The sequence below is a fragment of the Tyto alba genome, unplaced genomic scaffold (genome assembly GCF_018691265.1).
Source record: "Tyto alba isolate M040663 unplaced genomic scaffold, T.alba_DEE_v4.0 Super-Scaffold_13, whole genome shotgun sequence".
In the NCBI taxonomy this organism is placed as follows: domain Eukaryota; kingdom Metazoa; phylum Chordata; class Aves; order Strigiformes; family Tytonidae; genus Tyto; species Tyto alba.
Window position 1 is genome coordinate 18,327,551 of NW_024881275.1, and position 11,899 is coordinate 18,339,449.

The window sequence follows — 11,899 nt, forward strand, 5'->3', positions numbered from 1 at the left end:
CTTCCAAATATACAGAACGAAGTGGTGGAAAGTAGTGTGAGCACAGATTAACATCTGCCTCATGGGAAACTGCTACTCTAGACTTGCAGAAATGCTCCTCTTCAGCTCAGGTAATTTAATTTGCTATGCAAATCCATTGTTTTTTACAAATTAGGCCCCATTCAGGCATTAAGATACTGCAAACATGGACAACATAAATGACTCACTCTAGAAGTGACAGGAACATTCAGCAATCGAGGCATAACCCAGTCTCAACTCACATGGGTAATAGGTTAATTTTCCTTATGAGAGATCTTTCTGTAACCCAGGGACAGTTCTGCTCCTTTCCCTAAGGTACCTCTGACTGGCTGCTGCAGCAGTCATGACACCATCTTGGACAACTCATGAGTGGGATGTGAGCTGCTATCTTGTTTTTCCTGGCAAACAGACAAGATGCATCACTGTGCCCAAGTGTTCCTTGTTCAGGTGAGGCATGCTCTTAATCATGTCTGCTGACATGCCATTGAAGTAGGCCATATCTGATTTTAATTCAATGGAGACAGCCCTGAAGAAGGACTAGAAAAGAGGGATTGAAAATCAAGAGGTATGACTTAATCCTAGTTGTGATTAGTGAATCAGGCCCTCAAAACCAAGACAAAACGAGTAAAAAGGTTAATGGATATTTGAGTACAGGAACTACTAGCTAACACAAGGATCTGGGGAGAATTTTTAAAAACACCCATAAACTGACCATACACTGTGTCGTAAGACATTTCATGATCAGGTGAAGCAGTTGAAATGTCTATGAACAAAATAAATTGGGAAGAAACATTAAATAAAACAAAAGTATGAAAATACTTAAAAGTTTAGTAAAAAGTGATTCCTCCAAAATGGATTTTCTGTCAGTAAATAATGAAACTAAGAACTTCCTTACCATTCAGGGCTACGAAGGAATCTGAAAGACAAATAACAGGGGAAAAATCATTATTTCTCTCTCGTTTTTTATTTTTAATAGTTTGCTGCTAGCAACCTTTTATGCTTCAGCTGATATTTATATGTATGTGATTAGTACCCTAAGGACCCAGGCAAAACTAATATTCAGGCATACCCGAAAACAGCGTCTGGCTTTGAAAGTGTTCATGACCAGCCCTGTGCAAGGGATATGAAGTGGGAAGGCCAGTGCCCTCCCTGCCATGGCTTTCTTTGCAAGATCAAGTCCTAATCTAACACAAGGCACTACAAGTGATGCAGCAGCAATGTGAGTCAATGAGGACAAAATTCACATGACCCAAGACTACATGAAGTAATAAGATCAGCTGGGTTAGCAGGGAGTGAAATCTACCCCTGTGCAGTGTCAAGGTTCAATGCGTCATTCAGGGCTAAAGAGGGATTTAAGCAGGGTATAGGCTTTGTTGCTCTCTGCATAGGATCAGATCTCTCTCCATGAGCACAATGTGCTGTTTCTGAATAATTTCCTACCCTTCCTTTATATTTAACTGATATCAGGTACACTCCACTCCTTTCTAACCTATTTGCCCGAGGAGATCAGAACTGGCTGAAAAGGGCAAAGTTGCACCATCTGGGAACTGACCTGATTTTGGTGCTAACCCATTTTACAGGGAGCACAGGAGGGACTACGCGTACACCTCCTTCAAAAAACTTAGAGACAGCCTACATAACCTTATCTTAGAGCAGAGGCAGAGAGAGGTGTAGCTGAGATGGGAGGCATGCATAGGCTGAAATCCTTGTAGTCCTTCAAGCACAGTGATCACAGTAATAAATGGCTCTTGAACAAAGATGCACAAGGCATAAGAAGGCTCTGGCTTTCTCCAGAGCAGCTGCCCTGCACTGTATCCCACGGCACACTCTAGCCCTCTGTTATTTTGCTCTGTATTCTAAAAGTAATGAATCTCTCATTGTACATTACTTCCTCAGCTTCAGTAGTTTTATTGCATGTACAGGCATCAGTGCAAATTACACCACAAAGAATGTGATTCTTGATTTCATAAGGTTTATAAATAATATTTGGGGCTCAGAATTAAACCAACCTTGGCAAGAACATTTGGAATGAGAGCTGTCCTGAACACAGAAGTTTGTATTCGTGAAGGCTCAGAAATCAGCATGCAAGGTTTCTTTGCATGAAGTGCAAGCTGTGCACTTTTAAGCACCTCAGTGTAAAACGTAGATGTTTAAAGACTGTGGTTAAGCTTCCAACTCACGCTGTCAGTACCTAAGGCTTACCATTAAAATTTCTTAGGCAAGGTCAGTAGTGGCCGACCCTTAATACCATTATGTGGTCCATCCCGTGTGTAAAATCCACTAAGATTCACAAACTAAGTAGTTCCCACTTCTTGATCTGGATCCAAAGCTGAAGGTATATTTCACTGTCTCCCTGTCCTGCATGGGAATGTAGTCCAAGTCACAGTCTACACCAAGAAACCAAGCTGCTTCTGTATATCTACATAAAAAACCCAAACATCATGGCTAATAAAGACAATGAACACCCAATTCATTATGTCATTGCTATAATCAGCATCCTCTAGAACTGAGGTCTTCTCACTACATAACTGCTTTGAAGTCCGGTGTTTGTAAAAATCACACTAACTGGGCTATTTTCTTTAAATACATTTAAATAACAGTTCCTTTTCTGAACCTGCACCGTTAGCTGCAGTTGCTGTCCCTGTTGTGGCTTACATTGTACAAAAGAACATCTGACAGGTAATGGTGATTTCAGGCATTCAAAAGGATGCTGTGACACATGGTAAATAGAGGGTAAAAGCTTTGCTTACTTTGGCAGTCACCCAGGCCATCTGTATTGCCATGTTCTATGTCCTGTTCAAATGCCACTCTAAATAACAGAAAGAAACAAAACAGTATGAATAACAACAGTCACAGGCATGACCAGAAAGAAATTATCACATGCGCAACTGAATAAAGCCCCACTGTGAAACTGCCCACTTCTTTGGAACTTCCACACAAAGGCTTAAAAATCGCAACATAGACATTTGAGTTATTCATTATTGCTTAATGACTTCTTGGCTTCTGATGATGCTTTGTCTTTTTATTATTACTTTTTTAAAATCCACTGCATGCCTTGTTGTCAAAGGACACAAACATTTTTTAAACTGTTAACTCTATAATATATGATATTATCAGGAGCAATTATGATCCTACCTTAACTTGTTCATATAGCAGACAAGGTGCACCAACACTTTGACATGAGAAGGAAGCTAACTCATTGGGTAGGTACTCTGCTCGGGGAAGACAACCTGCATTTCAGCAATCATTTAGGTACTATGCTGGATGAGGCTGCAAGATGTAAGGTGCAGTCCACAGAAGGCATTACACTGAACTCAAGGGGCTCTAGCGAAAAACACTTGCAGGCTTTTCTAGCTGACATGCCCACTTTACACTCCTAATCTCTGCCTGTGATTTTGGATAACTAGTGAAGCTGTTCTTCCAACTTCCTGTATGGTCAGAGGTGAATGACAAGAGCCTTGGAAAGCCTCCAACACAAGCCTTTGTCTACATTAGTTAGGAACTTGTCCTTGAGGCGTAATTACCCTTGCAGGCACCTCATTCCCAACTCCATGTTCTTAAAACTCCTGCTCAACTGTCACCTACTCCAGGAGGGCACCTAACATCTCTGCCTCCTGTCCGTTAATTCAGAAGTACAACAGACATCTTCACAGCTGATCTGGATCCCCTTCCTGAGTGCTATGCATTGGACAGAGAGCGACCTGCCTTGCTCATCCCTGGACCACACCACAAGCTGCACTGCCTCTGTCTCGATGGATTTATTAATAAACACAGAAGCTGCTTTTAGCTGTGAGGTACAGAAGTCCCCTACAACTTGCCATGGAAGTGCAAAAAGACTCAAGCACTTTGAGAATGCTGAGAAAACCTGAAATGGACACAGGGGCATTTTAAAATTGTTCTACCATATGTCCAGTCACGAACAGTCCACACTCTTGTAGTAAAACATATACAGAGAGATATAGCTATAGCATCCCCAGTAGCCAAAACAATTTGAATTGAAATAGCAAATTAAGAAAAAGACACAAGCACAAGGATGGTAACTCATCCGTTATATACTGAAGACCTGCACAGAAGCAGGGTTAAGTGGGGTCAGCTGTCGAGGTTGTGTGGTGTTTCTGCTACACTTCCACCGCTGCCTTGAGGAAGTATAACTGTACCTCAGAGTGGGAAAGCAGGAGGTGTGTCAGATGTGGCCAAGAAATGAGAGCTCTGAAGTGGGTCTGCGCCCTGCAAGGAGGCTTCAGTAACTACATTTAAACAGACCTTAACAGACTTTCATTATTATAAAATAATTAAATTCTACTGTTAAGCAAGGGGAGATCCAGCACTTCTCTGAACCTGCTTTAAGCTCTTACTGTGCTCTGTGATTCCTCTTAGTAATGCACAGTAAATTAGAAGGACTGGTTTTGTTTTCAGTGGACAAATTGCTTCAGTAATTTAATTTGGATTCTATTGCCTCTTTAATCAGCTGTGATGGCTCCAGTGTGGGCTGGTCCAGACATGCCCATCCAGTTCCCTCCTTTCAATAACACATGGACCTTAGTGCAGCTCTTTCATTTTCATCTTCCTCCTGTTTCAGCAGTTACCGATCAGCTGAGAGTTCACATCAAAAAAAATTGTGAGACGTTTCAGAGGTGAATGCAAATAAGGTAGAAACAAACACTTCCCACATTTTTTCTTCCCCCAGAGCCCCATGTTTCAAATAGCTCTGCCCAAGACCGCCCGGCGCCACCACCAGAGCTTCATGGCCCATCCAGCCAGAGCCCTTACTCACTTGGAGCCAAGGACCAGCTGTGTGCACACCCCACTCTCCTTCACCCATCCGCAGTAGGGGTCTCTGGATGCTATGCAGGCCCTTGAGAAAGAAGAACACAAGGTGGCATTCATGAGTGCTCCTGTCTTCCCCACGCCTGCTGTGCGGGCTTCTGACAGCCACCAGAAGCCACCAGAAAACACGTACTTCTTGCATTTGCCATGACGCTCACAACGTCCCAGGGGAACCCTGATGACACAGGTGGAGAAGGCGACGTACAGGGCGCTGCTGGGCTTGTCAAGCTGCATGCCCACAATCCTCTTGTCCTCCACGCCGTCGTAGCTGCACCTGATTTGAAAGAAAGTTAAGACAAGGTTATAAATTAGTTCTGCTGGCAAACCAGATGAAAACTTAATGATTCCTCAAGCTGAAAAAAAGAACCAAAAAAAACCCCAACTCCCACAGAAAAAGCCCTGAGAAAGGTAAAATAGAACAAGCCAAGGAAAAAGAACACACAGTAGCCACTAAAAAGACTGATAGACATACAAGCAAGTACTAAAAATGCATGGGACAGGGGAATAAGAAGTGGAAAGAGATGTCACACCAGACAAACTTTCTGAGGGCCCTTCATTTTTTGTGTTTATTCTTCCACAGCACTCAAAGTAGCTGAAATTTCTGCATGATTATGGCCCACTTCAAAGCCCCTTTAGGCATATTTGAGGAAGGCTGAAATGCGGGAAATTTCCCTTGGAGAGTGGCTTGCTGGTTGTTGAGTTATTTGGAGAGGAATCAGGTTTTTTTATAGGATTAGAAAATTAATCTTCCTTTGCAGAATTTTACTTTTAATTATCCATCAAATTCTGCAAAGGATGGGCTATTTTCTACACACACTGAATAAAAAATATCTTATTGAACTGTAGAGACTGATAAGCAGACATCTCCTCTCCAGACAATTTAAAATTACTCAAAAAACCTTGGCTTCTCTAACTACTTCCCTTTTTGTGGGACAACCTTCTCTCTGGGAAATCGGGAGTTCAAAGTCACCCATACACGAGTACAAAGAATCAGATATACACACTTTTCAGGATTGTAAACGTTCATCTCCTCCAGGAAAAGGCTGTCATTTAGGAAACCACTGTTTCCTGTCCGTGCCAAGAACTTCAGGATGATTCCCTTCTCTGATCCCAAGAAAACCACGGTGTAGTTCTGATAGGGCCCAGCAGCAGAGTCCACGGCAATTTTGGTCAGGCGGTATCTAGAAGAACAATACAGCATTTTGCATCACTTGGGATTAGATTGCCATTTATTTTATAATTTTTTCCACTTTAGATAACTGCATGGTAGCCTTCTAGCAACCATAGCATATTTAGGAACTTTTCCTAGCTGAACAACCCTACAAGTCAACACAGACTGTACCAGTTTGGCTCCCCAAATGGTGGGGAATTTTCATGTGTTTGTTTGCATGTCCATATGTCCAATAGCTAGGAGAAGTGTTTGCAGAAATCTGAAAGGGTGCTAAGAGTCTGAGGGATTATCCTTCCAATCAAAAGTAAAGTACTAGCCTAGTGACTTCTTCAGGCAGAGAAAGAAAATCATCACAGGGACTTTTTTTTTTTTAATTGCAAGCTTTGTCACATTAAAAGCAGCAATAACGATTTACGTTCAACTTTTTTTGGCAGGAAAAGCTGTGCCAGTGCAAAAGTGAGATGCTAAACAACATTTTACCTCACTAAAAATAATCACACAACTGCCACTAAGTGAATTCAGTGCTAAGATGATATTGAATCTTGGAATTACACAATTTATCGAAAACAAGTACTGGTGATTTGGTATCAGTTACCTGGTACTGACTATCAAAGGAAAGCGCTGTGCAGAGCTTGCTGTTCTCATCTTAGGTTGTAGGTACAGAACCTGACATAAAAACTTGGCAGAAGATACATTACTAAAACTAAGTTCAGGCCCTTCCAGAGCTAAACACTGCCTGGCACAAAACTCTACCCTTATATGGAGGAAGAGAGGAAAAGTTAATCATGTTATTCTGCTCACAACTGGAGTAAATAAGTAGTACAGTGACCACAGCAGACAGTAGAAATGTATTTTGATAGGAAGGGGATGGTGTATTTGAGGCTTGCTGATTTATGTGCCTTTGTTCAAATCTCTTCATTAGTGTTTTTCTCTTGTTGCCATAGAAAGGATACAGTTTATGTGATTATTTCTGCCTGTACGCTTCTGTAAATATTAAAACATACCAGTACATATCCCGACAGACATCTTCATATCCTGTGAACGTATCCTGGCAGACATGTTTGTATCCTGTGTACATACCCCTGAGCTGTCTGCTGATCCTTGCCCAAAGTTTTCTACAGAGCTGTCCCAAACACTGGCCCATAAGCCAACAGGCGGGTCAACCTTCCTTGCACAGCATTTCCTCCAAGATCCGGTTTCAGCATAGTGTGGTTGGAAAGAACTGAGGTTTTTTCCTATCTTGAAAGCTGCTCAGGGAGTTCTGGGACATCTGCTCAGTACTGCCATCATTCCTAGCTGGATTCATGCCCAGCACACCAAGGATGTTTACAGAGTTTGAGAGCATTCTGAGCAACGTTATTAGCACAACTTGACAGCTCTGATGAGGACAAGAGGTACATACCTGACCATTGTTCTCAGGAACCAGGGTCTATTGACAATCGAAGGTACAGCCTCGTCCATCAGTGGATGTGTTTTGATGAAGTTCAGAGTATCATCTGGGAACTCATTAGAGGTTACGTATTTTTCTAATGATGTAGAGCCAGCACAGCAACCAGGCCTACAAAAACCAAGAGGGTAAAGCCAGAACACTTACTTGATGCCTAGTGCAAATCTGCTTTTGTAATGAGGCCCTCAGTGAAATCTAAATAGAGGATCGAGAAGACTAGTGGACTTGTTCAGCCCCTCATGGGAAGCCTAAAATACTGCTCTGTCCTCCACTCAAAAGGACTTAACATGTCACTTAAAAGCACAGACATTTCTTCAGCAGGAGTGACACACACAGTTTGTAGTTCATCCACTCGCACGGAACTTAATCACAATATGTGTGCATTTGCCTTGATGCTGTCCGCCGGCACAGGTGCTTTCTGATCTGTAACCTGCCCAGCTGACTGCTCTTTCCTGGAATAAAAGCAGTCCTCACATACAGAGGAAGTTGATTTTTTCAACATGTGTGAAAAAATGCTGCTTTCAGTCCTGTCTGGCAGAAAAAGTACTACTGAAGAAGACAAACCAGCAAGCATCCATGTTAACATTGGTTTTACCCTTTTTCAATTTGGATGAGACAATTTAAGTATGGTAGCACACTGAGGACTTTCACTGAAATGGTATCTGATCATTCTTCTACAATTTAAATACAAATCTGCTCAGCCTATTCCTAAAATATACCCTGCTCTTCAGAGGTAACTTAACATTACTACCTGCACAGGTCATCTCTACGCAGGAAGCAGAAAAACGCTTTGCCTGTTTTTAACATTTTGTGGGTTATTTTCTCCAACAAAAGGTCCGTTTGATACCATTTCCTAGGACATTACAATTCTTCAAGCCTTTAAGCCACTGTGAGATGGGAAGATGAAAGATGGATGACATACTCATAAACACTCTGCAGTGTCTAATTTTCATTTGCTCTGACATGGCTAGAGCCACTGACATGGGTGGAGAAACGCCAACTTGAACAAAGTATAGTGCTGATCCTATCATATCTGTCCCTCAGATTTAGATAAATACTCAAATCTTAGATAACTAAATTTTATGTAAGAAGATAGCATAACACTAGAGGGAACTAGCTGGGTCAATGAGTCTGGTCCCACACAGCTGCACAATGAACATTACATGCAGAGACTGTGTGCTCTGCCTCTTTGTATCCAAAATGTTTTGGTTGTCTTGCAACTGCATATAGAATTAGCAAAAGAGGGAGAGAAGGAGAAACCAAGGGCACCACTGGTCTCCAAGGACCTTGCAAGGGCACTGATTCATGAGATGACATTTCCAGAGAACTCTAAGGAGCAGTCTATGCCTTCTGGCACTGTGGTGCCTAGGGCTTCTGTACATCTAATCTGCTGGTCTATTTCCACCCAGATTTTAATCACATGATTGGATTAATCCTGTTTTAATCTCAAAACTGGTTTAATTGAGTAAACATAAAACCAAGTATACCTTTGGCCAAAAAGGAAAGTGAGGCCCCTGAAAGGCCCTGGTATGTTTCTGAGAATATTAGGAGCACTAATGTTTCTCCACCATACTGAGATATTCAAATAAAAATGACCTTATTTCAAAGGCGTCTTGTTCTTCTCATGCATTTCAACATGAGCTAGAAGTAATGATTATTTCTGTTAAGCAGATTGATGGCCAAATGTTACATGAAACAGTGTTCACCAATTCAGCTCACGTTAGCTCCTGCTGGCTTAGAAGGAGCAGCATTATCCCATCTTCATCACAACTGCTAGCCTGCTATTGGCTCATCCCACAAACTCATAATGCAACTTTCTCTTCCCACCGAAAGAGAAAATTTCTCTTTCTCCTTTCCCTCTCTCCTGCCAATACTCTCTAAGTTCCAAACAAATGACCTTGGAGTCCTTGTGCAGCCTTGCACTATCAAGGCAGCCCATCATGTCAATGAGTTGTTGAAACACTGCAAAATGGATTAGAAAATCCAGGAACAGTGCTAGCAGGTGCCTTTCTAAGGCTCAGACCAAAAAGAGACATAGAATTTACCAGATTTTTCAGCCATCTCCAGACTCTTCTCTTGAGTGAGAACCTCAGAATAAAAACGGCACAGGAATACTATACTCAGCAACTCTAAAACATGATGGGCCAAATCTGGATTTAGGCAGAAGCTCGCTTGCCATCACAGAGCTTCAAATGTGTTTTTCTTTTGAGGTTATGTAAGATATCACAAGCAATGTGAAACATACATTAAGGTTGTAGAGCCTGACTGAGATAAATCAATTTGTTTTATCTACATTCATATTATATTCTCAGGGCAAAATGCTGCTGGTGTAAATGAGTTAACAAATGGCTATCAACAGCAACTTGTACAAAGTAAGTGCTTGTAGGAAATATGAAGAGAGTGTAATAGAGGAGCCATGTACAAAGAAGAGGGAAGTAGGAGCAGGGAAAACAACTCATAGGAGGAACGAGGTAAACTGAATCTCCATTTTGATGGAATGCTGTTTTTTTTCTCCCCATGATGCATCCTCTGTGGCACATAAATTGCATGTTAACCACAGAACAGCAAACCGCAGAACTGGTGCAGGCTTTGTAATGAGATATATCCATTACCGAACCAATTTGCAACAGGTGTGTAACTCACACCACTCTTAAGTGATAGATTACTCTGACCAAGTGGATCTGACACTGGCCTGATTTATGTTACACACATTTTTTTTAAGTGGAAAAATTCTCACTTGTATACCTTAGATTCAAATGCAACTCAATTTCTCTTTTACTGTTACAGTATGCATCTTCAATTGTATCTGCAACTTAAAAGGCTGTTCAAATTGTCAAAAGCCTCTGTTCTGCGTGCAGGAACAGATCAGTATCACTGTTCATGAAACATACCTGGGTTTGGGCACTCGTTCGTCAGGAACTGGTGTCCATGTGGAGTCTGGAGACTTTTGTTCTTTGAATCTCCCAGTAAATACACTGGCGATGTCAAGCATGTCATAGGCACAGACTGCAGAGCCAGGGATGCTGCAAAATGACATTTCCCAGAAATTGTTACTCATTCTGCAGTTATGCATAAGATCTTGAGTGAAAAACATGCTGTATAGAAGTCTTCCTGTCACAGGCTACTCAATCCTGAACTCTGTAACCTCTGAGTATTGACAGGAAAAGCCAGCCCCATGGAAAAGCCTGAAATATACCAATCAGCAGACAGCTCCTGACAGCACAATTTGTTCAAAGTCTCTACAGAAAGAAGTAATTGCAATAATCTTGATGAAGGGAAAGAGTCTGGGAAACTCAGGGTACCACTGGCGGTGCATGAAGAGTAATAGCCAGTCTCATTCAGATCCCATTATTTGGAAATATAGGTTCTTGTAAGTCACAATGTCTCTCAGTATTAATTCTCACAGTCCCTGTCATGACTCAAAAATACACTTCAAGCAGTTCAGAAGTTGGTGCTGATCAAACTGGGAGCATGCTGCAATGTGCCATTAACCTGGCATTTATATGTTATTGCTCCATCCTCCCACAGCCTGATCTCCACCAAGTTTTCCCAGTGGAAAGGATTTAACTATGCTCAGGAATTTGCTTAACTCAATGAGATGTAAAGAGCTCATAGAAGCAAATTCAATTTTATTTTTAGATCATGAAGTTGTAAATTTCAACTTTTTGATTATTTGCATGCAACTGCATGATAACATTGTCTAAAAATAATTATAACCTTACCTACATATTTTCTGACAGTCTCGGTGGTTTCCCATGGTCAGTCACATGGAAGCATGAATTATTCATTTATCCACCTTTCATTTTTTTATACATGAACTACTGTATTCATGTCTGACTTTCACTGCTTGATTTTATCAGGTAAATAGCATGAACCCAGCTGGCTGAGGCTTTAAAACCTCCTTTTAGCTAGTAGGTTATTATACACTAAAGAAAAAATGTAGGAATGATAATAATGTTACAGAGAATAAAACTAAACTCATAAACATATATAAATTGATGGAAAACCAACTGTTTGAATATTAAAAGGTTTCAAAATGCTTATTACTGAAGGAAACAACAAGTAGGGAGACAGTCTTACTTTGATCTCCACAGACTGTGTTTTTACATAGAAGGGAACTTCAAAGCTCTCTATTACCATGATACTACACAGCAAGAGTTTTAAATGGAAGCAGCTACACAAATGTTCATGTAAGAGTTGGTCGAGGGTATATTTAGCCACACATAGGACCTCACCCTAAAAGAGACCTCAAGACCCACTCCAGCTAGATTTTGCACTTTGCTAAATTAAGCCCTAAAATAAAAACAGCCCTAAAATCTTGAGGTGTGCTATACAGAACCAAAAATGCTGAGAACTGTTCTCAACACATAACCACACAGTGACGGAGGGACCAGTGCAGTGAGAAGACTGCAAGAGATTTTACTCTTGAGGATGGC

The 11,899-nt window shown here is 41.3% G+C and overlaps 1 protein-coding gene across 6 annotated transcripts in view; it reads right to left on the reverse strand.

Annotated features, from left to right (window-relative positions):
• The window catches only part of SEMA6A (semaphorin 6A), a 117,103-nt gene that overhangs the window by 32,809 nt on the left and 72,395 nt on the right, over window positions 1-11,899 (reverse strand). For 3 of the 6 annotated variants that reach the window (XM_033000971.2, XM_033000968.2, XM_033000970.2), the window contains exons 11-18: window positions 10,355-10,486; window positions 7,419-7,574; window positions 5,850-6,026; window positions 4,979-5,119; window positions 4,793-4,873; window positions 2,769-2,827; window positions 914-934; window positions 731-781 (exon numbers count right to left, since the gene is read on the reverse strand). In XM_033000971.2, coding sequence (XP_032856862.1) covers window positions 731-781; window positions 914-934; window positions 2,769-2,827; window positions 4,793-4,873; window positions 4,979-5,119; window positions 5,850-6,026; window positions 7,419-7,574; window positions 10,355-10,486 — 818 coding nt within the window. The remainder of the gene's footprint in view (window positions 1-730; window positions 782-913; window positions 935-2,768; window positions 2,828-4,792; window positions 4,874-4,978; window positions 5,120-5,849; window positions 6,027-7,418; window positions 7,575-10,354; window positions 10,487-11,899) is intronic. The other 3 variants (XM_033000974.2, XM_033000975.2, XM_033000976.2) reach the window with 2 other exon arrangements.